We start from the raw sequence: 27311 nt of genomic DNA, 5'->3' as shown, positions 1-27311 counted from the left end.
CATTTGGAAAGGAATTTAATGTTCCAATTGTTTAAAGTCCAGGTGACTGTTACTGAAATATAGTACAAATTTATGATTATACATAAGTTTAAAAAAAACTTTTCACGTGTTTTAATATTAATATTCTTCTCTTTTTCTTCAAACCCTCATCCGCACCCGATGGTGTATTGGGCACTGTATCATATAAATGCAGTGTTATCTTGATCGTTCACACATGAAGGAAAGGTGATCAGTCCTCCCCTTGAAGTACTAGTCCAGGGTAATATTGAATAAATATTAGAGTGAAAAAATCACTTATATTAATATAATTTATTTTATTTGCCGTAAGGGTCTAATTAAAGCAAAGGGGAAAGTAAACACATTTTAAGAAGTGAAATTAAAAAATACTCTTATATGTACGTACATAACTCAAATGAAGGGTTGTAGATTGCAAAACCAAACAATAATTTAAATATCGTGGCCAAATATCTATACAGATCTTTGCGTGTCCAAATACCTATTACATGTTATAACTGCTTTAGTAGGTGTACGACAGAGTAATTCATGTTTATTTTAAAAATTCATGCATATTTGTAAATAATTTGCTATCGTTAAATGTGAATCGAGTTAAAACAAATATTTATATATATTTGTTTATATATATACATATATATATATATATATATATATATATATATATATATATATATATATTAAGTTTCCTTCGTTTTTCTCTGCTGTACAAAGCTCCCTAAAAGCTCTTTATTAAACTTTTTTTGCTAACAAATACTTATTTATTGATTTGGCGTTTAATTTGTAGAACTCCAGTTTAATTCCTAAATTAAATTTTAAATCAAACACAGATTTTTTGAGTCTACTAAGTTGTTTTTATTAAAAACACATAAAAATTAATATTGCGACAATTGTTTCGCTTAGTTATGGAATTCTCAAACGAATGTTTGTTCGAAAAAGCCGTAACTAGGCGAAACAATTTTCACAATATTAATTTTCATGTGTTTTTTATAAAATACAGCTTGGTAGACTCAAAAAATCTGTGCTTGATTTAAAAATTATTTAATAAAACAAATACTAACTTCATTTAATTTTGAAATCCTTCGAATACTATTAAAGTAACGTCTGGGCATAAAAAGTGGATAAACTATGAATAATTCAGCATTCAACGTGAGTAATTTTTATCAATAATTTTCTTTGAATGATTTGGAGTTAAAATATACATTCGGAGACAATGCAAGGGATAATCGACTGTAGTTAGCATTTACTATGCATTGTTCGTGTAGATTCTCGTAGCTACATCACATTATTCAAGTATATTTACATGTTTCTTAAGACAGCACTATTTTCCATTATTATATATACTTGGAAACCATTTTACAAGTTTTTAACACACGCTTATCACGTTTTATAACCACCCAACCAGGAAGAGGTACGAATAACTAATTATGGATTACGAAACTGAGAGGAAAATGGTGTTTGCTCTCTAATGAAACTAATGACTCATTGACAAACAATAATGTATGTACTAATCGAGAGGAGAAATTTCAGTCGAAATTCTAATCGGAATAAAATAACCGTTTTGGCATTATCCTTATATCCAAAATAAATCCCACGTTCAGCTGCATTTACATATGTATGTCAAACGGACATTAAAAGTGTAATTTTATCAGGCTTCCTCGGACATTACGGTGATAATGGAAGTTAATGAAATCAAACTACCTCTGCACATAGAATACATTGATGAGTAGAAATTATATAAGTACATATCTAACATCTGTAACACCCTACCCAGGTTGGTTTACCTAGATTGATTTTTAAAAAACACATGATAAACCTACGTATGTACATACTCGTAGATAGGTATTCTACATATAAATAAGTTTCCATTCATCCCAGTGTGTCAACCAACTTAAAGCGGTGCTAACCCAGATATCTCCTTAACAATGCATTCTTACATAAGTACGAATATTCTATACAGATAGAACCTACTCTTAGTGAATTGATGTTTCTAAATGAAACTGCTTCGAATTGAAGATAAAATAATAGTATTCATAACTACTCACGATAAGCTTTAGAATTATACATTTAACTGTGTTAAAATTAATAAAATTATAGTTTTTGTATGTTATGTTGTTAGACTTTAATAATCACGTACCAAATTTATCTAATGATATGTTTTACAACAATTTTGATGGTGGTTATACATTAAAAATTACATTTTTAAATTTTTCAGATAAATGAAGGTTGTTTGTCATCCTAACCTACTTCTCTAAATCGTTGTCATATTTAAGTAATGCCCATTATATATCATTCGTAATCAGTTTAAATTTGAGTATTTTTGCTTTGTTTATTCTTAACGTTTGATAAAAGCGTACCACCTACCACAGTGGTTCATCATTTTTTTTCAAGCATGCTTTTTTGCAGCTCATTTAACTGGTTTTTGAGAATCATAACAGAAAATGGTTCTTAATATCTCTTACTTAAAAGTAATATGATTTTTCCATCGCTATCTTTTTTCCCGCATACACCGCTCTATTTGGGACCTTTGGGCAAATCCGCATTTATAAATATACCACATTCTTTATAATGAAAAGTTATTTCTTTCCCAAAATAAAAATTGTCTCGTAATAGTGTTAACTTCGTGGAAAATCTTTCCCTACTTCCCACGGCACATAGTTATGCTACTTGTAGCAGAACAAAAAACAAAAAAAGTTTAGCATTCTCGCATGACGTCTCCGATTCGATTCCCGATTAGATCAAAATAATACCCAGCCAGCACAACATAACAGGCCGTGGCGTAGTAGGTAGACGCTCGGTTGTGAAACTGGCGTCGGGGGCTCGATTCGCGCCAATAACATATATACTCGCTTCAATACATATATTTCAATTTCATAATATTGTACTTAATTTAAAAACACAATTCATAAACTCTTAGAAAATGACTTTGCATTATTTTTGTAAATATATGTTGATTGTTAAAAAAATATATCTTGTTAAAAGTTGCACTAAATACAAAGGATATATAATTAAAGCAATAAAACATTGACCATTTGCATTTTAATGCATTTTCATACATAATAATGTGACGATGTAACCGAGAATGAGGAAAATTAATATTGGTATTAACGTGCCTGCTATTACTGGATATTATCATTTTCCATTATGAATTATAGGATCTCAGATTGTGCAAATTTAAAATGCTTTTAAAATTGAAAATCAAATGATATAAAATTGTGCTCCTTTAATAAAAACTTTCTTTTTATCTTGAGTACAAAAAACCGGCACAGAGTTTTAAAGAAAATGTCGCTTCTAAGGTACTAAACAAGAAAATCCGGCACTGGCGTATATCATAATATGTTTATACTTATACCTACGTATTCGTATGTGTTGGAGGAGGTAAGAGAATTGAACTGGAGAAAGTCGGCGTTTAATAATGACAAACTACGTGTTGACAATCTAAGACCGAATTATTACAACATTACAAAAAATGAAATGACGAATATTACTCGGCCAGTCCAGAGGCTCTTAACTTTCCCTCCGACTTCACTATCCTTTTTTGAATCAACTTTCATGCGAAAATATTGCAGCCGAAATGAAATCAATCGAGTAAAGGTTGATGACGTTTGAAAGTGAATTACAAGACCATTCCGAGATACTCGTAAAATTTGTTTTCTATTTTTAACGACCTTTCATTAATGTTATTTTATTTCAGGCGAGGGAAAGACATTAGTACCCGTACATATATTATGTATAGTAACAAAGTATATTTATATACACATACAAGTAGCTTAATGTGTCTATATATATATATATATATATATATATATATATATATATATATATATATATATATATATATATATATATATATATATATATATATATATATATATATATATATATATATATATATATATATATATATATATATATATATATATATATATATTTATGTGTATGTGTGTGTGTGTGTGTGTCTGTGTGTGTGTGCGTGTATGTGTATGTGTTATATAAATGTAGTAATACCTTGGATATAAGTCACTGTACTTTCGCCATATTATTATTGTTTTCCTTTTTAGTAACTGTTCTTTAAGAAAACAATAAAGATTGTGATCAATGGAAATAGGGTTAATTTAAATAGTGCGAGAAGATTTTTTAGTAATAACCTTAATTTGTTGAACTTTCTCCGAATCGGATTGTTTTGAACTCTATCTTCCGGTGAAGCGTGAGTACCTTATTTACATAAAACAGGTGTATTTTACAATGAATAACACCCACATATATTTGTTTTCAACTTTATTATTTAGGAAAAATAAGGCCTTTAATATTTTACTGTCTCAAATTATTAATTAATTTTTAGCTCTCCTATTCCTATGAATTGAGTAAAATATTCGTCTGTAAATCTTCTTTACGTTTTAATATTCATAAATTGAGTAAAATATTCGTCTGTAAATCTTCTTTACGTTTTAATATTCATAAATAATTCATGTTTTTATGTACCCAAAACACTTTCCAAGATAAATAATATGTTAATGTATTGGTGATTTCATCTAAGCTATTTATAAGTAGGCTACCCGCCTCTACAATACGAACTAAGTAGGATATAAATAATGGAAAGAAACAATAGAGAAGGAAGGCATGAAAAAAGAATTTTGAAATGAGTGATAATTTTCCATGTAGCCCATTTTAAGGTCACACACTATCTAGGAAAAGCCCTTATCGTTTCAAAATCACAGGCTACAAATTCGTATTTTTAGCATCAAATAATGAATTAAAATGTTAAAATACCCAGATTAAATAAAACTCACGTTTAATGGGTATGTAACGTGACATACTTAAAAATCCAATCATGAGAACTTGCTTTTTAAAATGCTTTTTTTTGGACTCAAATATGGTGACTGTCTGTAAATTGCGATAAATTGCACTTTTATTATCACAGTTATTCCAAAAACATTTGGAATTTCCAATAAATTATCAAGCTGAAATCATATTCATGCAGCATTTTCTCCTTTTTCGTTAGGTAGGTTCGATCGTTAGTTGTTTGACATTAAAATAATTTTCTTAAATTTTAAATATCCCTAATTTTAAAACATACTTATAACCCTTATCCGCACCCAATGGTGCATAGGGCACTGCATCGAATTGACGCAGTGTTTTCTTGATCATTACTAACATGAAGGCAAGGTGATCACTCTTGCGCTTCAGGAACCAGTCCAGGGTAATATTAAATAAATATTACAGTGTAAAATCATTAATATTTATTTTCACCCCTCCTGGGAATCGAACCCGGGACCTCCAGCGCGGTAGCTTAACACGCTGATCATTACACCACGGAGGCGGACAGTTTAAAACATATGCCACATATAATTTTATTTATTTATTACTTGTCTAAGTAAAACAGCCGTCAAATTATGAATACTGTTCCAGAATAACTCCGCGACGATCGGGGACGGATCAAGGTGGAGCGGATAGCACATCCCGTCCTATACTCCTCTGTTCCTGATCCCACCCGTATCTAGTGCTGTTCGTTCCATTTTTGGTAAAGCATGAATTATAATTAATATTATCGATATAGATATTTTGACTCGCAATGGCACAGCGCTAGCCGATTTCTTTCCGTGCGTCGATAAGTTTTTCTCGTGATTTTTTTTACGTAAAATTCGAGCAATAGAGAATCATTTTTATTGCTATATTACCTTAACTGTGGTGTATATCGTCATATTAATTTATTTTATGTTTTCAATTTCGTTGTCACGTAACATTATCATGGTTCTGCTACTGAACGAGTTGTTCGACGGGGCGCATTAAACTTTCTCAATCCAAGGCCACTCACTACATTAAACGTTATATTTTATATAATATTATAGGTCTGCGTACAGAATGGTATTCACATGAATTAGGTAAAAACATCAAAATTACAGTAATTTCCAATTCCTATTCGTTTGAATGGGGATAGTTTTCGTTCGCATCGCAAACATTCATATTTTACACCCACGAATTTTCTTATAAAAATAATTTTACGATTAAGGAGAATTAATAAATGGTTTCAAAAGCCAATTAAAATGTCATTTGCGAAGTATCACGATCCTCAAAATATGTACATTCAGCAATATTAGGAATGCCTGAAATGAACTTCATTTTTTGTGATTAAAATAGTCACCCACCCACAAAGGCTTCAGTGAAATACACAAAACAGAATTATCAATTTTCAGTTTTAATGCGCTAGTTCTTTTAACATAACTTTATGCTTTTATTTTTTAATTTACTAAAATTGTCACTTGAAGTGCCTATTACGTGTAGTTTTAGCCATTTCACAATAGAATAACATAATATATGCAACGATTATTAAGTTAATAAATTATTAACTAAATCAGTTCATTTCGCTTTAAATGTTCAAGCAAGTAAATAATGATTTTATTTATTTATGAGATTGAGATATTGATAAAGATATTTAATTTGAAGAAATTTGAATGGTGAATAGTCTCGTAAATTCAAATGTACATTAGAGAGGATAATACACTTAAGTGTTATTTGGAAGTCATGTTTGCATTCTCCAAACAAGAGTATTGCACACATTTCCATCGGTCCCTCGATCTCCTCTTTTCATTATGAAATACTTCTTGAGTGGCATTTCATCATGACATACAACTTTTTCGTTTCACGTTTTTGAGAAGTTCGTCAGTATTTGCTAAGAGCTCCGTTAATTTAAAAAAAAAAATGCCTGTTTTTTAGTGACTTTGTGTCATTTTTTGCCGAGATGTGTAATCTCTTAATATACGACGGCTGATGAAATGAATTAACCGTTAAAAAAATCATTAAAAGTTTTTTATATTGATCGATTTTCTGGGGTCGCATTTAGGTACCTACACATAAAAAAATACATAATTTTTTATTTTATAACTTTTGGCGTTTTCCTTTCTAAATAAACTATTGTATTTTGACCCTTTATCACAGGTCTCCATATAAAATTAATATGGTGATCAGTCCTGCTATTCAGTTCCTCGGATGAGTGAAGTGTTTCCAAAATGTATACAGATTTTGAAAAAGAAAAAATTCAGGGTGAATGACATTATGGTACAAATATGAAAATGGGGATGGGGGAGGAAAGCATTATTATTTAAGAAGAGGAAAAAGAGAATAGGGCATTCGGGTTAGTATAAGTATATTCGTTCTAATATCCAGCTTGTGTAAGTTGGATAAACTACACCTAACGGCGAGATTTGAAATACTGACATATCCCCCTACTAAATCTTCATTTACCAACTATATTCAGATTACTAGTTTTTAGGTATTTAAATTAAAGTGAACTACATTTACGAAGTTATTTGATTTCAGTACAAATAGAGCACAATATTACACACAGATGTTCTGTACACAAAAGCTAATACAAATCTATTCAAGCCTATCTTAAACCGGATTATTAACGGTGATACTATTTTCCCAACCCGAATAACACGACAGGCTATGGTATTATTTCTTTAAAAAGCGGGTCATCAGAATTAAACTCCACTTTTACGAAATGCGATGGATTTAAATTTAAACACATTATCTATTTCCGTGCTTCTCAATTTCTGCAATCAATCAGACAACTGTACTTGAGCAATCCGTTTCAAAATAAATACTTTGCAAAAAACGCAATTTTTTCCAAGTCGAATGTTGCTCCATTTTTGAAAGCACGATGGAGAAAAAAGTTAATCTATGTTAGTCAAAATTATATAAACGAAAGTTGCTAATAAATTCGATATGCAAAATGACTTCATTAAAGGAAAGCGACTTGAACATTTCTATAATTCTATATTTACTCACAAACAAACAAAAAAATATTCCGTTAATGTTTAGAAATTTTGTAAGAACACAAGTGTTTTTAGTACTCGAGTCACGTTCGTATGGAAGAAAAATATTATACGGTGTTTGAAAATGGTGCGGATTTTAAGAAACAGTACTGTTTCTTAAAATCTATTGTAACGTGTCGATATGAATAAAATTATATTTTTAAGAAGTTTCTTTTATTTGCATTTCGTATAAAAAATAAAGCTTTTTATAATAGCGATAGATATGGATGAGGTAGTAGAGAATAGGAGTCGAATTAATGACCTCTGACTTGGAGTCATGACATTACCACAGGGATACATGTTTCAATATTACCTAAAATGTATGATATACTTACCTATTTAATTTGTAGTTTTATATGCAAGCGCTCTGTGCAGTTGCGTATGTACCAGTTTTTATAGTCTATTTCTTAAGCAGTGTATTGATTTTGTAAATTTTAGGATACTACATTTTTTTCCACTAATGACAGGTTTTTTTTATTACATAAAAGTAAATAGAGGCTAATGTGAAAATTGCATAAGAACACATTTAATATTTTGAAATGAAAGCTTTGCGTAACAAATCATATACCTGACATCATATCGCAATTGATTTCATTTATTTTATTTTAAATTATAATTTTATAAAAAATAGAGATATTGTCGCTACACAAAACGGTTATGGTTACGTTTGTATTCTATTTTAGCATTTGGAGTAAAAAGCGATGGCAATTTAGTGAAGAAAATTATTATTTTGAATAAGTAAGGATGGGATACAGGGGTTCAAGATCCGGTTAATTTACCTTCTTTAAACATATTCGGTAAAAAAAAATATTGAACGTTGTGACTTACTAACAAAAATTGACGAAAACCGAAATATATATAACATTCTGAGGTTTGAGGTGAAAGAAATTTAGGTACTTGCTTACCAAAAAAAGAGCGAGTACCATTATAACCGTCACCTTGATATTCTAAGTACACCTCGAAGTCAATTACGAGAACAATTATTCGGTAGTAACTCCGCCCTCATTAAGTAACTGGGGTAACAGAGTGATGTAGGACATAATGCACAAGTTAGTCATCTTATAGTAAAACCACATCCGTTAAAAGAACCGCAAGTTTAAATTTGTGCCGAAAACGTGAGCGGTCATTAACCGGAGGAAGTGAATTCGAAGCAACACACGGTCACATCCTACTCTTCAAATCAATTATATAATTACTCTTCATTACCAACAGGGCTGGACTTAAGCACGAAAAGGAATCGAGGTTTTATACAAATATGTATGAACACATTTACTAATTTTTCTTCTTTATCAGTCGTCTCTACTGGGGGAAGCAGGCCTCTTCTAATTACGTACAAACTTCTCTAGTTTAGGCTTTTTCGACCCATTTATTACCCGCGATGGAGACAATATCATCGGCCCATCTTTTTAAGAGTATTCCTCTTCATGTCTCCACTGCAGAACTCTGGATGCCTATCTGTCCGTTCCTTATCTAGCGACATGACCCGCCCATTGCTATTTTAACTAGGCAACACCGTCTATTACATCAATAACCTTTGTCCGGCGTCTGATTTCTTAGTTTCTAATTTTATTTCTCAGACTAAATAAAGCCTAGGAATTGTCTCTCCATAGACCGCTGTGCACATCTCAATTTACGTATGGCCCCCACTGTTGAGGTAATAGTTTCCAGACCATACGTAAGCACAGGGATGATACACGAGAACAAATATACATGTTAATGTTATTGCATAACGCACATTATATGATGTAATGGTAACTTTTTAAACAATTATCTGCAAGATTATTAAACATTTTCTGGTATCTCGTTAACTAATAACAAAAAAACGATTACTTGATATTTTATAAAATTAAGATAGATATCATTGTTTATTTTTATTTTTTTGAATATTAATAAATATATTATAAAACCACATTGAAAATAAATAATTTTTAAAATTATTTACCTTACAAATATTAAAAAATATAATTTTATCCGATAAAAGTCAAATCTCATTGATCTCCCTGTTTCATTAAAAAAATCTAAATCTATGTTAATTTAGAATATTTTGTATTCTAAGTTCTGACCTGATCTGACACAAGTTCGGATACGGTCATGATCATGTTTGTGATCAAGAAGTGAATCTGATCACCGAGTATTTCAATCGCAGCTGTTAATGCATTAGGGTCAAGTTTCATTGCACAAAAATAGTTTTTTTTTAGAAATTCGTTAATTTTGTTAGTAATATCAAGTAAGTTGTAGGTAGGTACCTTTGTGCTATATCTAGATACATTTTCGTCCATCTTTTACATTAAAAAATATTATCTTTTCTTGATTTCGCAATGCATTACTTTTTATTCTAGATATTCTCTTTAACATAATGGAATATCCCTGGAAAATTGTCTTCATTTCAAAACGGTCAAAAAGTTATTCCTGTTCTTTTTTTTATTTACGAAATCTAATCTCAAAATATACTTTTTTTCTAATCAGAAAATTTTAGTAATTCATTAATTATGTTTTAATTGTGAATTCATTAAACATTAAATAAGCAGACTAGGAACTCTTATAATATACTTTTTAAATAACATAACTTACTATTTATTATTATTAATTGATTATACTCCACCTTATCAAATTTGAGAGATTTTCTCGAAGACCGAGAAAAAAAGTCTAATACGGGGAGATGAAATTGATCCAATGTTCAATTGATCATTAATTAATTATATAAGACAAGGTGATCAGTATCACGCTTCAGGTACCAGTTCAGGGCAACATCAAATAAATATTAGAGTTAAAAACTTTTACATTTTTTGAATTACCCCCCTGGAAATCGAACCCGAGACCTCCATCGTGGTCACCTAACGCGGTATCTATATATTTATATATAATTCCAACTATGTATAATATATTTATTTACTCGCAATATAAAGTAGCTAAATGTTTCAAGCTACTTTTGACCAAGCTTTCGAACCTTTAAAATCTTTGTCACGTACATTTTTATGCTCAAGTTTCACGTCATTACCAAGACGTAACTGGCAAAGTGTGGGACTTTGCAAGATTATTGCTCGGTGAAATGCAAGAGCGGGAAAAGAACCGCGTTGCTGCTGACTCGTATTACTTTAGACTCCGGTATCCCCTTTATATATAAAAAAGAATGTTTAACGGAAAAAAACAGCGTGTTTCAAGTATAAATATGACCTAAAAGTTAGAGTTAACAATATTGCTTGAGCATTTTCGGTTCTGAGCATCCTAGGTTGTTGTTGTTTTTTATTAAAACTAACTAACTAACTAACCATCACGCCGCTCCCGCGTAGGCAGAGAGAATAGAACGCCACATTACTCTGTCTTTGCAAACATTCTTCGCCTCTTCCACGTTCATGCATCTCCTCATACATACCCGCCGATTGTTACGACTCCCAACCTGACCACTTTCAAGTATTTTTATTATAGAATTAAAATAAAAACAATATGATGACTCACCAGCTCGCGCGAGGGCGCCAAGGCTTGATAAGAAAAGAGTTGTGAACAGCAAGAAGATCATCTCTCCTTCTACCCATTAGTGTGTCCCACTCACTCTCACAACATAATCACTGCCCCGTCTCTGTCTAATCACTCTGTGGCTGTGCGGGTTCCGGGTCCACTTTCACATTGTAATCAGTAATCACCGTTCGCGGTAATTAGCGCCACGGAATTGTGATTCCACGCTGACCGTCCCGGACGGCGGACGATGTCGCACTTGGTACTGCTTATTTCTGAAACCAAATCATTCGGCAATGTAATCAACTACAACCAATCATCAAATAATGCAACAAGACGAATTTTAACGTCATTAATAGACCATTAACGGTGCATTCGATCGACTAACTATCTATCGGTGACTTGGTCGAGTTGGTATTCATTTTTCATGCCACATTGGCGCTACTCATTGCTCATATTGAAATTTGACCTTGTAACAAAAATACATTAAATAAAAACTATCAGTTTCTTATCGCCTGCATTCTACCCTATAGCACTGTTTTGAAGTCCATTTGCGTATGATCGAACTTGTGCTAAGATTTTCGTAGCTTTTGAGTTGCATTTGTGTATGTTGGGGCTTGCGATTGGATTGTTAAGTTGTTGTTGAAACGAGAGGAGTTTTTGCTTACATATATGTATAAATGGTACCTACAATGGGTGGATGTAGCTTCGACATACTTGAAAAAAATACTCAATACCCATTGTTGAAATTTGGGGATGTTTAGTTAAGTTGTGAAGATTCATAACTGCGTTCTTTTCATCTAAAAGATAATCATATTACGTAGGAATAAACGCTTTGTTATTGTTTCCTAAGAAGGAAAATACAATTGCCATTTTAGTGGGGCCCAAAAAGTTTCAATATCCGTAGGGTTTTCGTGGCCTCGACTGTGAAGCCCTTTTATCGAAAAATAATATTTTGGTAAAAATGTTTATGGAAACATAGACGTACCATAAAAATAGCATTTACATAACTTATATTTTCAAATTCAATAATATTTATGCATTATTTTTATCCAATAATTGTTTCTTCTAAAATTAAATTAATTTTATGTTAAAATATATGTCTGTATATTGTTTATATGTAAATGTATTCCACCGATCCGTGGAAGTTATATTCTTGGGGGGTATGATTGGGGAGTTCACAGATATTAAATTATTTTTATACGATGAAAGTATTATCAACAAAACGTAACAACATAACTAGTTAATTATCGTTATATATGAAGCGACTAGTGAACGTACTTTCCAATTTATTAGCATTGTAATAAATTATATCTTCCGAACAACAAGCCTACACTAATGCACAAAACACACTTCCTTAAGTGAGAATTTCCGCATTTTCATAGAAAGAATAGAAAACAGTGCAAAAATGACACTGCTTATTCGATCAAACAGGAAATCCTGGAATACAATCACGGTTAAGAAACATATTGGTTCTTTTTTTGTTTGAAGTGTGGGAACAATAGTAACATTAGTAAGGTATATGCTGTTATATCGTTCTTTTTTTTATTAAAATTAATTATTTATGGTAAATATTTTCTTTAATAAAATTTAACGCGTCAAATTGTTTTATATTACAAATCGATTAAATTATAATTTCTCTACTATTATGCATGTTTGAAGACATTTACTTTCTACAGTACTTTCGCTGAAAAATGTATCTTCAGAATAAAAATATTTATCAAACAACTATTACTACTTATTTTTGAAAATTGACCAATTGAGTTAAAACTTTTATATTAGCTAAGGCCATGAAAAAAGGTGAGCGGCGAATCAGGTTACTGCAGAGTATTTTATATTAACACCTTGTACCATATGAAGACTTAAATATATATTTATAAATATATTTAACCATTATTATAAAATACTATAAATTTATTGTGAACCATACAAACAACAATGTATTACATACCAAATTGAGAAAATACAACAATGCTTGGTCAGGCAAGAAACTTTATAAGCGTGTACGACATTATTTCCATACACGTATCGCACCGATTAATAAATATAGCCATATATCTGCTTCATTAGAAAATTAACCATATATCTTGCATTATAATCGCATTTTAAATAATCATAGGTCTGAAGTTGCGACATGCAATTTGCGAATATAATGAAGTTGGCCCAGAAAACGTTCAACAGCGCTGTTGCTCAAAACCACAAGAACAATAATTTCAGCATTATAAATTGGTTTCGATGTGAGGAACGTGTATTTACCATGAATAATTTCGCTTTTCAAGGACCGTGTTTAACCATGATACATAAATTACACATTGTAAAACAAATTATTTGTTTTAGGATCATTTGTGGTACAAAATAAAATAAACTCGTGATGGTATTTTGAATGTAATCTAGGCTTCAAACAATAATTTTAAATAGTAATAAATATGGGTATAATTATCCGTAAAAATTATTATTATTTAGATATGAGTTTACCATGACAAATTTAAATTGCACGTACCTACATATAAAACATTGATATAAAAAGGTCAAAATAAAATAACAAGAACAGTTTTTCCACATTTATTTTATTTGACCAATGACCAGGTTTTGTCATTACTGACACAAGCAAATATAGGTCACAACTGTCGTCATGTACTCCGCATGTACTCCGCATGCCTCCTGAGTGCCGTCATCAAGCTTGACTCTTTTACAAGGCATCAGGTTCGCGCCGCCCGGGATGACCACTGCTGACAATTCGTCGGCAGTTCTCGTCTGAACTTCGGGACGCGGACCTGACTTGGGATGATGCAAGGGAGCTAGCAGCCAACAGAAAAGTCTGAATACAGTTTGTGAACTCCATATGCATCACATAGGGAGCAGATACGGTAAAAGTAGAATTTTTAGGTAAGCTACCTATTTAATTAGATATGAATTCAAATTAGCACATAAGGAAGTGATTTCAATGTAATTTATTTTATATGCTTTACATATTTTCTTTCAAATATACGACTTTTTAAACAATCAAATATTTATTTTCATTAAGTAATAATTTAATAGCGATTCAAATTTACATATTTCTACTTTAAAATATACTAAGTTTTCTTATTTCATAACGGTTAGCTTCAGTCAGGAAACTATGTAACTTGTTACTGGATGTATATTTTTAGGTTCCTACATAGTTACACATATATCGTATCATCGTAGCTATAACATTACATAGATGTATAGTATCCATCACCCATGAGAATAATCTTCCTGTTCATTGTTGTAGTTAGGACTATCAGAGTTATATTTGCGACTATCATTATCACCAAATTATATGGCAGTAATGGGTAATTTGATTTTACAAGCCAACCGATGCGCCTGTATTGTTTGCTTGAAAATAGTCGGCATTTCCGCACTTCAATTTGAGATAAAATAATATTATTGTATCGCAATATTATAATGTCGCAAATTACAAGACATTCGGCAATAGTAAATTGCAATAGAGAGTCTATTTATTTAATTTGCAATAATTTTTCTTAAAGTAGGAAAATAAATTCATCAAATATAATGCTTGATGAAACGGGAACGTGTTAATTTAATAAAAATTATAAATATAGTTCTAAGTTTTTAAATTGAATAAAAATATAATCAAGCATTTTTTTTCAGATATTTTACTTTGTTAAATTTATATTATTTGAAGTGTAGATTATTCATCTCAAGTTGAGATATCTTTAATAAAAGATATATTTATAAAGCTGTATTTTAAAATAAGATTGAGATTTCGATAAATTTGATCCCTGAATTGAATAATATAATTTTGCAACGGCGAGGTCAGGGAACAATCGCGCACAAGGTACGATGAGGACTTATGTTTTAAACAATTTTTCAATTGAAACCAATTTAGTTGATAAAGGATAAACGAAAAACATAATTGGCATACTAAATTGACCATGGTGGACAATAAGGTATTTATTTTATGGAATAAAACGAGATAAAATGAGATAGAGCTTTAAATATACCTTAATATTCGGCAAACTGGGTTGGATTGAGGATATTTTCAGGATAAAACTCAGTCCAAAATCGAGTTCCAGTTTTCAAACAACGGTCGCTTAGATATGCCTAAAAACAGTTTTTATTTGAAATATCTTTAAGAACCTTTATATAAAATATTTATAAATATAAATAAATAAATATATATATATATATATATATATATATATATATATATATATATATATATATATATATATATATATATATATATATATATATATATATATATATATATATATATAAATATATATATATATATATATATATATATATATATATATATATATATATATATATATATATATATATATATATATATATATATATATATATATATATATATATATATATATATATATATATATATATATATATATATATATATATATATATATATATATATATATATATATATATATATATATTTAAAAGGAAAAAAACTATAATTTTCCACCAAAGAATTTTGTGTATAGTAATGAAACAACGTGGATGAAATGAAGAGATTCGTTAACGTATTTACATTATAGTGACTAACCAAAACTGAAAATTAGATGAAAAAAAACCAATGACGAAATAATTTAATGTAAAATTTTTAAGACAGTTCGTTTCTTTCATTATTATTTTTTACATAATTTTGAGTTCATAGCCAGGTGTATAAAATTTTACAAATATATATTGTTTTGCCTGTATTTAAATTATGATGCTTTTAGGGTTTATACCTAATACATTACACGTTATATGTACTTTATTTTAGAAATATCTTAAAAAGCATGACATATTTAAATAGAGAAGGCTTTAGCCGATTCTACACATAACATTTAGTTTTAAGTCAAACAATATTCATTACTATTAGACCCCATTGTTTAATTTTGTGGCCGTGCAAAACACCATATTAGATATAATTTATTATAAATAAATTAAGTTATGAAAGTAGTGGAAAAATAGTAAAGTATCTATCGACGATTCAAACATTAGTATTATATCATGTACAATCCCCGGCGACATCTTCTGTTAGAATAATTACGTCAATACCTGGGAGGTAAGTGTATGTTTCCACTTCAAGGTGACTGGTCTTATTAAGTTTTCCTGTACTTGCACAATGACCGCAGCATTGATACGAAAATATTACTACGAGTAGCATGTATAAACTAACAGTTTAGTTTAAAACAGTTTATTAATTATATACGACTTCCACTTAAATGGCCAATTCAACAATAAACCATTTTCCATAATTCAGCAGAAAAACTTCGTTAAAATTTTGTTACATTATTGCAAAAAAATGAGGAAATTCTGAATCGTTTCTAAGATTTCTTTTCGAATGAAAGTATATTTTTATTTATTTTCAATTTTTTATTGTATTTTAAATAAAACTGCTAGGTTAAGGTACGTTAACATACCGTATAACCTAGACTAGAATCTAAACCTTTTTTTAAAAAAATCTTTCCTTATTAATGGACAGACCTCAATAAGAAAAGTTACTTTTATCCCTCAAAAGTCTACGCCCGTGCCTGCAGTAAAATCGTAGTGTGCTCATTTCTGTAATACTATAGAAAATATTCAAAGTTGATATCCTTGGTGCTTGATAGAGAAGTAATGCTATTATGTCACTTCGCGTTTGTGCGTAAAAACATAAAACTACAATATTACTGCGTTCCGCTACGGTGCTTCTTAGTTGTTCAAAATATTGCGATAGCATTGAGTCGGTCTGAACTTTAATAATATACTGTGCACTTTTTTTCTTGATGAAAAATGAGTAAAGCAGAAAAATATTTTAAAAATTTGCAGGAACATACAAGAAAATAACTTTATCTCTGTAAGATAAAGTGCGTTACATCACCATATTGCGAATGTGGACAAGATATAGGGGATGCAAACCATACGTTCTTTCAGTGTCCGTTCACAACAGAGAAGAACTTTCTAAATAGCTTAACACGGGCAGGAATCCAACTCCCCACCCAAGTATCCACCCTTCTTTCTAAACCTAATTCTAGAATTGCAGTCATAATTTCTAAAATGATAAAGCTAAACGCATTTAAACTATGAAATTTTGTATTAATTGTTTTTATTATTTTCTATTATTATTTTTTTTGTTTGTAATTAAGAATAATACTTGACACTGGCAGAAACATCCAGACTGCCAAATAAATATTTGAAAAAATCACTTTTTGAATTCAGGAAGATAAAGTCTATTTGACCCTCATATTTTTTTTGTTACAAATAATGGCCAAAAGTCATGGTGCTAAAATAATTGAATGTTATGGGAAATATGATATCAGTAATACAGGCAACCGCACCTTCCTTGGATAGGTTTCTCGAGAGAAATCTTGGATAGCTATAAATAATAACAATATCTCTGATAGTTTTCTATTTTATTGAAATGTCGAATGACCGTAACATGACGATGAACAACAACAGCCATATATTATAATTTGACCACATCGTAAAATAATATCTACGTACATATTTATTGAGCATTACGATATTTCTACCAAACATATTAAAATAAACCAGACAACACATTCGGTTTGATGAGATTCACGACTGTCACTGTTGTAGACTTAAAGAAATTAGAAATATAAAGAAAATAATTTTACGCCATTCTAAGTGCAACGGAGTCGAGGAATTTAATTGATGTCTTTGAGAGACAATCGCAAGTGACAAAGCCATGCGAATTATTTGGGAGAAAGTGGCGCCGCTGTTTCAGCAGACGAATTAACAATAACTAGTCGTACATACATAATTAATAATAATAATATAATAATAAATAATAAGTGAAGGTTGCGGTGTGATTAACAATTATTCAATTATGAATTTATAATTGATGCTGATGCAATTAAATTCACAGTGAAAACTTTTACTTTAGTCCTTTCTGTTTACCATAATTTTGCTGTCTTTTACATATTACGTTTGTGTGCATAAAATACAACACAGTAGATAGAAATACGTATTAAATGTATTGTATTTCAAGTATGTAATTTGAATTCGCTTGTTTAGGGTTTTTTTATGTGAAAAGGGTTTTTCAAAATAATATTCTTTTATTTTATACAATAAATTTATTTTCAGGATATCGTACTAATATACAAAGTACTTGATCATCAATTCTATAATTGAAGAAAAATTATATAGGTGCCTGTGTAAATATATACATATGTATATCTTATAGCACTATACAAAATTAATCATTCTAAATATTTATAGGGAAAATTGTGTTTACAGTCGCTTTCTAAACTGTTGTATGTGCGTCAGAGTTAGAACATTTTTTTAAGAAAAGCGTTTTTTTTGTATTAGCCTTTATTGTCATTAATTTATAATTTGGGTTTTGCTTAGTAAATACCACATAAAACTTATTGTGAAACGTGTTTCCATGCATTTTACATCATTTTCAAAAACCGTATGTGAAGCTAATTCTAAATTTTAGAGTAAAACTTAAATATATTTTCTAAGTAGAACTTAAATTCTAAATGGATAGATTTTACCACAAAGTGACTGCCGAGTCAATTTATGAAGGCATTAATTTTACCTGAAATTTACACTATTAGCGTTGGACCGATTCTATTGTTTACGGATGGTTTAAAAAATGTCTTTTGGTGGACTAAAGCCACAATTAACCAATTATGTCTCAGGATTCATTAAGTGAACTGAAAATAAGAAGTGAACGCTGCATACTATATATGTCGACATTGGTTTACCGGTTAATTTTCATTTTATCTTATGACGTAATTGTTTTGCGTCTACAGTGCGTTTGTTTAAATCAATGGACGTGTACACCGGTACTAGTTACGTATAAATACGTTGATCAGATTTAATGAGGTGTTATTTCTTTTCTAAAGTTTAAAAATACATTCTTCTTCATCTTCAAACCCTCATTCGCACCCGATGGTGCATAGGGTGCGGATGAGTGATGATGGTGCATGCGCAGTGTTATCGTGATCATTAACGCATGAAGGAAAGGTGATCAGCCCTTCGCTTCTGGTACCAGTCGAGGATAATATTGAATAAATATTAGTGTGAAAAAATCACTTATATTTATTTGACTCCCCCCCAGGGAATCGAACCCGGGACCTCAATCCAGAACGGTAGCCGAGCGTGCTGACAATCACACTACGGAGGCGGATAATACACTAATAAAATAATACTTTTTAAAACTGTTTTTAGTCAAAAATATAAACAGAAATAAACAAAATGGGTAGACCAAAAACATGTCTTCGACTTCGATTTCCAGGTTACTTTGATATATATGATAATATTTTGAGTGCGTCCAAATCTTGGTCCACAAAATCTTGGTTTGTCTCAGCTTTATATTAATATCTTACCATAGGTGTAGAAGAATATGGAAGCCTGATCATTTACAGGGCCTACAACCTGTTAAAGGACTGTTCCGATGGGAAGAATCTTGCATACATTTCACGAAGATCTCTGCTATAAAAAAAATACATATCCCTACCACAAATGGTGAAATACGGATGGTCCCTAAGATGTAGCATATGCAAGGAAGTGGCGAATGAAGCATAAATATAACTATTGATATTAGTAATGTTAGTAAATAACCACTCACCGACTACTTCTGTCTACCGGTTTCGAGACGTACCCGTCTCTTCGTCAGGACATACACTACAATTTAACAATCATGATTGTTAAATTGTAGTGTATGTCCTGACGAAGAGACGGGTACGTCTCGAAACCGGTAGACAGAAGTAGTCGGTGAGTGGTTATTTACTAACATTACTAATATCAATTAAAATGTTTGACCACAAAGTAAATGCTTTGAATATAAAAAAAAAAAAACATAAATATAACTTCCAAAATTTGAGTTGTGTGGTTATCAATCAGACGTATCCTTCTTCATTTATGTTGAGATATCAATACTTTTGTTACGTCCGGTTTCATGTTTAATATTAATAATAAATCCCTTACCGCACCCCAATGGTGCATAGGGCACTGCTTCATATAAACGCAGTGTTATCTCGATCGTTTACACATGAAGGAAAGGTGATCAGCCCTCCACTTCAGGTACCAGTCCAATGTTATATTGAATAAATATTAGAGTGAATCACTTATATTTATTAAACCCTCCTTGGGAATCGAACCCGGGACCTCCAGAACGGTAGGCGAGCATGCTGACCATTACACTACGGAGGCGGACAGAAAGATTGTGAATTTTCATTTGACGTACTCGGCCGCCATTTCGATTAGCTAAATGTCAGTCGTGTGTTGTATTCGTGTTCGATATGTCTAGTAACGGAATTATGTATTATGTTCTCGTTATATAACGGTAGTGTCCCATGAAATTTGGAAACAAAGGAAGAAAGTAAGTAGGTTGGGTATTGAATACCGAGAGCATGGGAAGACTTTTAAAATGTATTGTATGAAATATTTTTCCCACCTACACATCTACCTACCTATGCACATGTACATTTACCATATGTAGGGAAAGATTATATTTATTCTTGCTTAAGTTAAAATAATTAGTTAATGTTTTACTTAGAAAATATTACTATTTCTTAAAATCTACTGTGAAACGTGTTTCTATGCATACCGTATCATTTTTAAACACCGTATTTGAAATATACGGTGTTTGAAAATGATGCGGAATGCATCGAAACACGTGTCACAGTAGATTTTTAGAAATAGTGATATTTACTAAGTAAAACAAAAATTAAAAGTGGATAGATTTTACCACATCGTTTTTGTTGGTTGGAAGTTATCGCTTTTTAGCAATAAGCCCGCCAATGTACTTATTTCTTTTCTGTACATGAAGTTTAAATAAATAATATTATAGGCGTGTCTAGGATGGCGTTTTGCGTGTGTTGTAATACCATAAATGATTACATAAACAATGAAGACTAAATATAATTAGTAGGCTCATGGCTGTGACATTACATTAGCGAGCTGGGTATGCGCACGCTGGATGCATCATCACTTTCTACCGGTTGGGACGGGGAGAGGAGGGGCGCACTCTCTCGGAGCGGATTGACCTAGATCCCCGCACTTACAATCTACCGGTCATACAGCTTCCTCTGTCTCGAGAGCATCTATAAATTAAGGCTGTTCAAATAAATATCAAATGTTTATTTTTGTTTAAAATATTTGAGGACAATGGATGACTCTCGACCCCTTTCTATTAGAAAATTGTATTTTTTGTATTATGGGATTTAAAAAACTAAACTAACTAAACATTACGCCGCTTCCCCGCAGGGGTAGGCAGAGAGAATAGAGCGCCACACCACTCTGTCCTTGCAAACATTCTTCGCCTCTTCCACGTTCATGCATCTCCTCATACATACCCGCCGATTGTTACGACTCCTATGGGATTTAAAATATATACATATTTAGTGTAGTGGTCAGCACGCTCGGCTACCACACTGGAGGTCCCGGGTTCGATTCCTAGGGGGGGTGAAATAAATATAAGTGATTTGTTCACTCTAATATTTATTCAATATTACCCTGGACTGGTACCTGATACGGAGGGCTGATTACCTTTCCTTTATGTGTTGACTATTAAGATAAAACTGCGTTTATATGATGCATTGCCCTAAGCACCATCAGGTGCGGAAAAGGATAAAAAGAAGAAGAAGATATTTATTAGATGCCTGAGAAAATTGTAATAAGAAAAATGTTATCTAAAAAAATCGTGTGTGAAGTGACGTCGGCTCTCGCTTAACGAATTCTATTATTGGGAGTAGTAAGGCCTTAAATCTACGTTTCTCTGATGCAATATACTTACTAATGTTTAAAAAAGGCTAGGGATTCTTTGAGATTTGATTTTTTACACTATCTCTAAAAAGTAAAACTTCGGTAACTTGTGAGTACAGGGTAGGTGTGGGCACATTAGAAGCTGATTTATAACTTTCTTAGAAAGTCCTCGGTTAGTACAGGTTTTGAACTGTACGGCACTTACCATAGAGGCGGGCACGAAGATACATGGGCAGGTTAGTACATCCATGGAATTACATTTACCTAGACATTAACTGGTATCTAGGTACATGACCCACGACATTCAATCATGCTTGATATTTTGACCAATATAAAAACATTTTTTGTTCAAGTACCGCGTATATTTTTTTTTTAAAATTAACTACTGCGTTTAAATCGTTGATATTCTAAAAATGATATCAATATGAGAATATAAATATCAGTCAACGACCTGGCATTGGCTGGTTACAACTATACAACATTTTTCAGTTTACCCATGACGGAACAATCATATTGTGTACATTGATTTTCGAAACGTGTATATATTATGCGTTATGTGTATATGTATATATATATATATATATATATATATATATATATATATATATATATATATATACATATATATATATATATATATATATATATATATATATATATATATTATATATATATATATATATATATATATATATATATATATATATATATATATATATATATATATCTTGATATATCTATATCTTTTTTTCACTATAGATACTAAGCGATTTTATAAATGAATGTTACAATAGCCTGTTGTTTTATTTAAAACATTATTAAAATCAGATAATAATTTAGTTTTCATTCCTATGTTAGTGAATTCATTATACGCCATTTAATTTATTTTTAATATATATTCCACTGGTAAAAAATAATTTTAAAAAAATAGTACGTTGTTACGCAATTAAGTATGAACACCAGTGGTTAGATATAAGCATTTTTTTAGTTGAACCTTAATCCATATCTCCATTAAGAAAAAAAACTTTTCACCAATCATATAATTATTAATGAGTATCGTGATGCAGACCACTTAATAATTTTAACCATGATCTCTAAAAATGCTTCTACATATAATACTTCCGCGTACATATTATGTAAATTAAACCGTCAAAGATTATTGCAGCACTATGTTTTATGGTTCTCAAACAAGGGGTGAGGGGTGCATTTACACTCCTTTGTTTTAAGATTAAAATATACTTTCAAGACCTAAAAGTTTTTCTAATATCAAACTTTGTCTAGATCGTCGGAAGAGGTTGAGACACTGCTGTCATTAACTGTGACATGTCCCAATATGTCGGGACGAATGGCAACCCTAAGAATAAGTCGGTTACACGCTCAAATTGATTACATAATAGAGATGATACATCATAGCGGTATGCCAAATAGCAATACGTGTAGGCAATTTCTATTCAATAGCTTACTGCGCTATTTATTTACCTGTGTTGCTTCCATTGGATTATGTTTGTAACATCGTGGATATACTGGCAAAAAACGTTGACTCTAAAATCCCTGTTTGAGTAATCCCTGTTATTTAAAGCTTTTAGCTTGAATAAGATACCCGCTATTAAACTTGAAGTTGAATTTACTTTTAAAACCACGTATACTCGAATATGACATTTCAAACTACTTAGTGTATTTGGCCAGTTTATAGAACGTGGAAAACTTTATAATTAAATCATTAAGTCAAAATTGCATATTTTCGAGTTAAAGAAGTTGCATAGTTTTTTTGCCAGTACACCCACGATGTAGTTGTAATAAGAAATGTATTTATTATCTATGTATTTAGACTCATTCTCAAGGGTACACTTAAGCAGTTTGAAATCACACAAATTTGTTCGAGTACGGTTATGCGATCTCGAGAGTCCTAGTCCATATTAGAAATAATTACATATTCTCCGTTTCGTCATTGTGTTCCTCCTTCATTTACTTTCCATTATAGTTACTTTCCAGTTTTGTCCTAAACCCTTATACTCCATATAATATTCATCATTTGTATCCTATACAGCATTCATATGATAAGTAACCGAGTTAAATAATGCGATCCGATGCTGTGCTTTATTTACACCATTACGGTAAATAAGGATGAATTTTCGGTACATAATATGTTTATATTTTTTAATGAATAACCCACAAAGCCTCTACTTTAGAAACTTGTCTGCAGGTAGATAAGTTAGGAAAGGGAAGGTTTATGTGAAGAATACATTACAAACTTTCGGACCAATTTAAATTAATATTTCTTTAATTCGTTTTGCAATTGGCGGGAATCGAACCCGCAACGCCAGTTTCGGGTAATGATAAATATTTAAATAAATAAATAATAAAAGGTATAATCATTATCTACGTTTATAATTTATTATAAGGTATTAAAAAATAAGTAATTACGTATTTACATGTTTTCAATAACAACAAAAACAATTTATAGTACTTAACTTCTAATAAGGTGATTTTAATTATGCAAAGAATACTTATATCCTTGTAAATAATTATATTGAATAAGAGTTGTAGAAATAATGTCATAATACGTAATAAAGCCTCAGGAAAAAGTATATGGTGGTGATAAAGGTAACACTTTTTGATATTTGTATTTGTATATTTGGTGCAAGGAAAAATGTCACTAATATTTGCAGTTTGCGATTTGAAATTTCAAGATTAAGAATATTATGATAGTTTCTCATAATGTTACCATTAACAATTAATGTACTTACTAACAGATGTGGGAGATCGTAAGACTTTTTATTTAAACAAAATACTCACCGAAGGTGTCGTTGAAAGTTCAGATAAAACGAAATATAGAAAACATTTGTTACATAGTTTATTATCTATACTATAATTTATATACAAGGGTCACTTGACTAGTAACAACAATAGACAATTACATACTGATATATTATATTATGCGCGATTCAAAAATCATTAACTATGATTACTGATGACAGATATATTTTTTTGATCATTTGTGATAGATAATCAGACACTGATGATCACTGATGATTACATAAGTACCCTTGACTAATGGAAATCAAATTTATATTTAAATAAACTAATCAAAATAATGTTTTGTAACATTCTGAAAATAGTAATTGGAGCCACAGTTGTTTAATGACCAGTAAAAAGTGCTTGGCAATAAAAAAACTCCTAGATTAGTGTAAATTCAGTAAATAATGATGCAGAGCAAGTCAACGACAAGGGCATTAGGTTTTTAATCAATCATCAACATTCCACTTCAAAGATTGAATCATGCATTTTAAATAAAAAAAGGATAAGACTGATATTGTGAAAGTAAAAACAGAATCGCAAAATTGCATTATGAATAAGGGTTTGAAAATGTATGATGAGATGCCTAAATGTATGAAGAATGAAAAGAGTTTGAATGGTATTTAAAAAAAATGTATTGTTTATTGTAAGTAGATATAAATACATATCATATTAAATTAATATTAGTTTGTAACATAAGCTACCATAAGTAAAAAAATGGTATCAGAGCCCTCATATACGCGTACATACTTTGGTATTAAAAAATTAATAAATGAAAATATTTATTGAATAATAATATAATAATGAAGCCTACGATACAAATTGTGGAATAAATTTTTTTCATTCCTCCGTTATTACAAATTCAAAAAACCCATTCATTATAATATAAAAACCAGCACCAATCCATTCTAAAAAAACATCTTTCAAAAATTTAACTTGTTTACAAGTATGTATTTTTTTTTTAAATTTTAAAATAAGGAAAATATGTTTTCAAAATAAACTTTTTAAATAAACTTATTTGTTTAACCGAGATATGAAGTTATTTTTCTCAATTTTGATTACGAATCAAGACCATTAGATCGAAACAAAGGAACCATAAAAAAACGTAAACCCTTTACCCCATGGTTTTATTTTTGGGATATCAGATATTTAATAATCAAAAATTTTAAGCGAGTACCTAATATCTTGAGATGGAGTAAGCAGCTTACTGTCCAGTCAAATGATATAGAGATCTTATTTTTATGCGCAGCGTTGATTGAATTATTTGTACGAATATGGTGATCATTTACCGTTATTTTCAAATTACCGTTTAACATAAATTAATCTTTAACCACTTGCCTTATAAAGATATCATACGCCTGACGGTCACATGTTTATGCAGACGTACCTTAGTATGTACTGAACATAGTAAGGACAATTCATAATCAAAAGGTCAGAATAAAGTGTAACGGAGCTTATAGTATTTTTTTTAAATAAAAACCATGAAGTGCAGATGGTGTAAACTGGCGTGTGGTTAAAGACTAAAAATAGTACAAACTAGAGAATGGTGCAGGAGTGCAAAAAATCGACTGGGTATCATAAAACCTGAACACATATTGTTTGAATGTTTTTATTTATAAAACTTATACGAGCATTAAAAACTATTCCAAAATTTGGCAAAAATAGATGTTTATAAAAATACTATACCTCAAAAACGATCATACGCATCTTCTGAAATAGAATTAGAGATATTTTGAAACAAACGTCTATAATTACCTTGATTTTCTTATGGTCAGTTGTAAGGTACGTTCAAAGGTTTGTTGTAAGGTACGTTGTGAAGGTACGTTCATTATAATACCATTCATCTGTAATAATGCACTACTTTTTCAGAAGATATGTATTTTAAGTTTTATGTGTATTTAAATAGAGAAACGGATGACTGAATTAATGTTTAATACAACCTTACGAAAAACACTCCCAAAACAAAAGTGGGTGTGTGTGAAAAGCACAAAAATGTTTTATTTATTTTATATTTTTTTAACATTACCCACATCTCGTATTAGCGGTGAAATGAAAGTAAAATACACTAGTTTACGTGCTTGGTGCTTACATAAATCAATTAAATTGCACAGAAAAAAGCTTTGAGATCAAGGTATGAGATCCAATTTAAATAAGAATTTCTGATGGAAAAATAAAGCGGGTCGAAATGCCCTATTTCACAGGCACAATGAGAATATAAAGATATAGAGTAATTTATTATACGTATAGTATGTTCAAATGTGAATTTTACTCCAGATCTATATTAGCAAGCATCTAGATCAGTATTTCTCAAAATGGGCGATAACGCCTCCTTGTGGTCATTCTAGAAGACTTTTACAGGGTATAAGAAGCCCAAAGAGATAGATAGAAGAGCTAAGAAGTAAGATATATATATATATATATATATATATATATATATATATATATATATATATATATATATATATATATATATATATATATATATATATATATATATATATATATATATATATATATATATAT

The 27311-nt window shown here is 30.5% G+C and overlaps 1 protein-coding gene across 1 annotated transcript in view; it reads right to left on the bottom strand.

Moving 5' to 3' along the window:
- The window catches only part of LOC148300944 (uncharacterized), a 43513-nt gene that overhangs the window by 13691 nt on the left and 2511 nt on the right, over positions 1–27311 (bottom strand). The window contains exon 2 of the mRNA XM_088274056.1: positions 11283–11554. Coding sequence (XP_088130182.1) covers positions 11283–11343 — 61 coding nt within the window. The 5' untranslated portion in view covers positions 11344–11554. The remainder of the gene's footprint in view (positions 1–11282; positions 11555–27311) is intronic.

This window comes from Brachycentrus maculatus, unplaced genomic scaffold, assembly GCF_059751285.1.
Source record: "Brachycentrus maculatus isolate JH-2025_06_01 unplaced genomic scaffold, ASM5975128v1 h1tg000632l, whole genome shotgun sequence".
NCBI classification, from domain to species: domain Eukaryota; kingdom Metazoa; phylum Arthropoda; class Insecta; order Trichoptera; family Brachycentridae; genus Brachycentrus; species Brachycentrus maculatus.
Note: the sequence above shows the minus strand (reverse complement) of the source record. Positions and strands in the feature narration are given on the sequence as shown.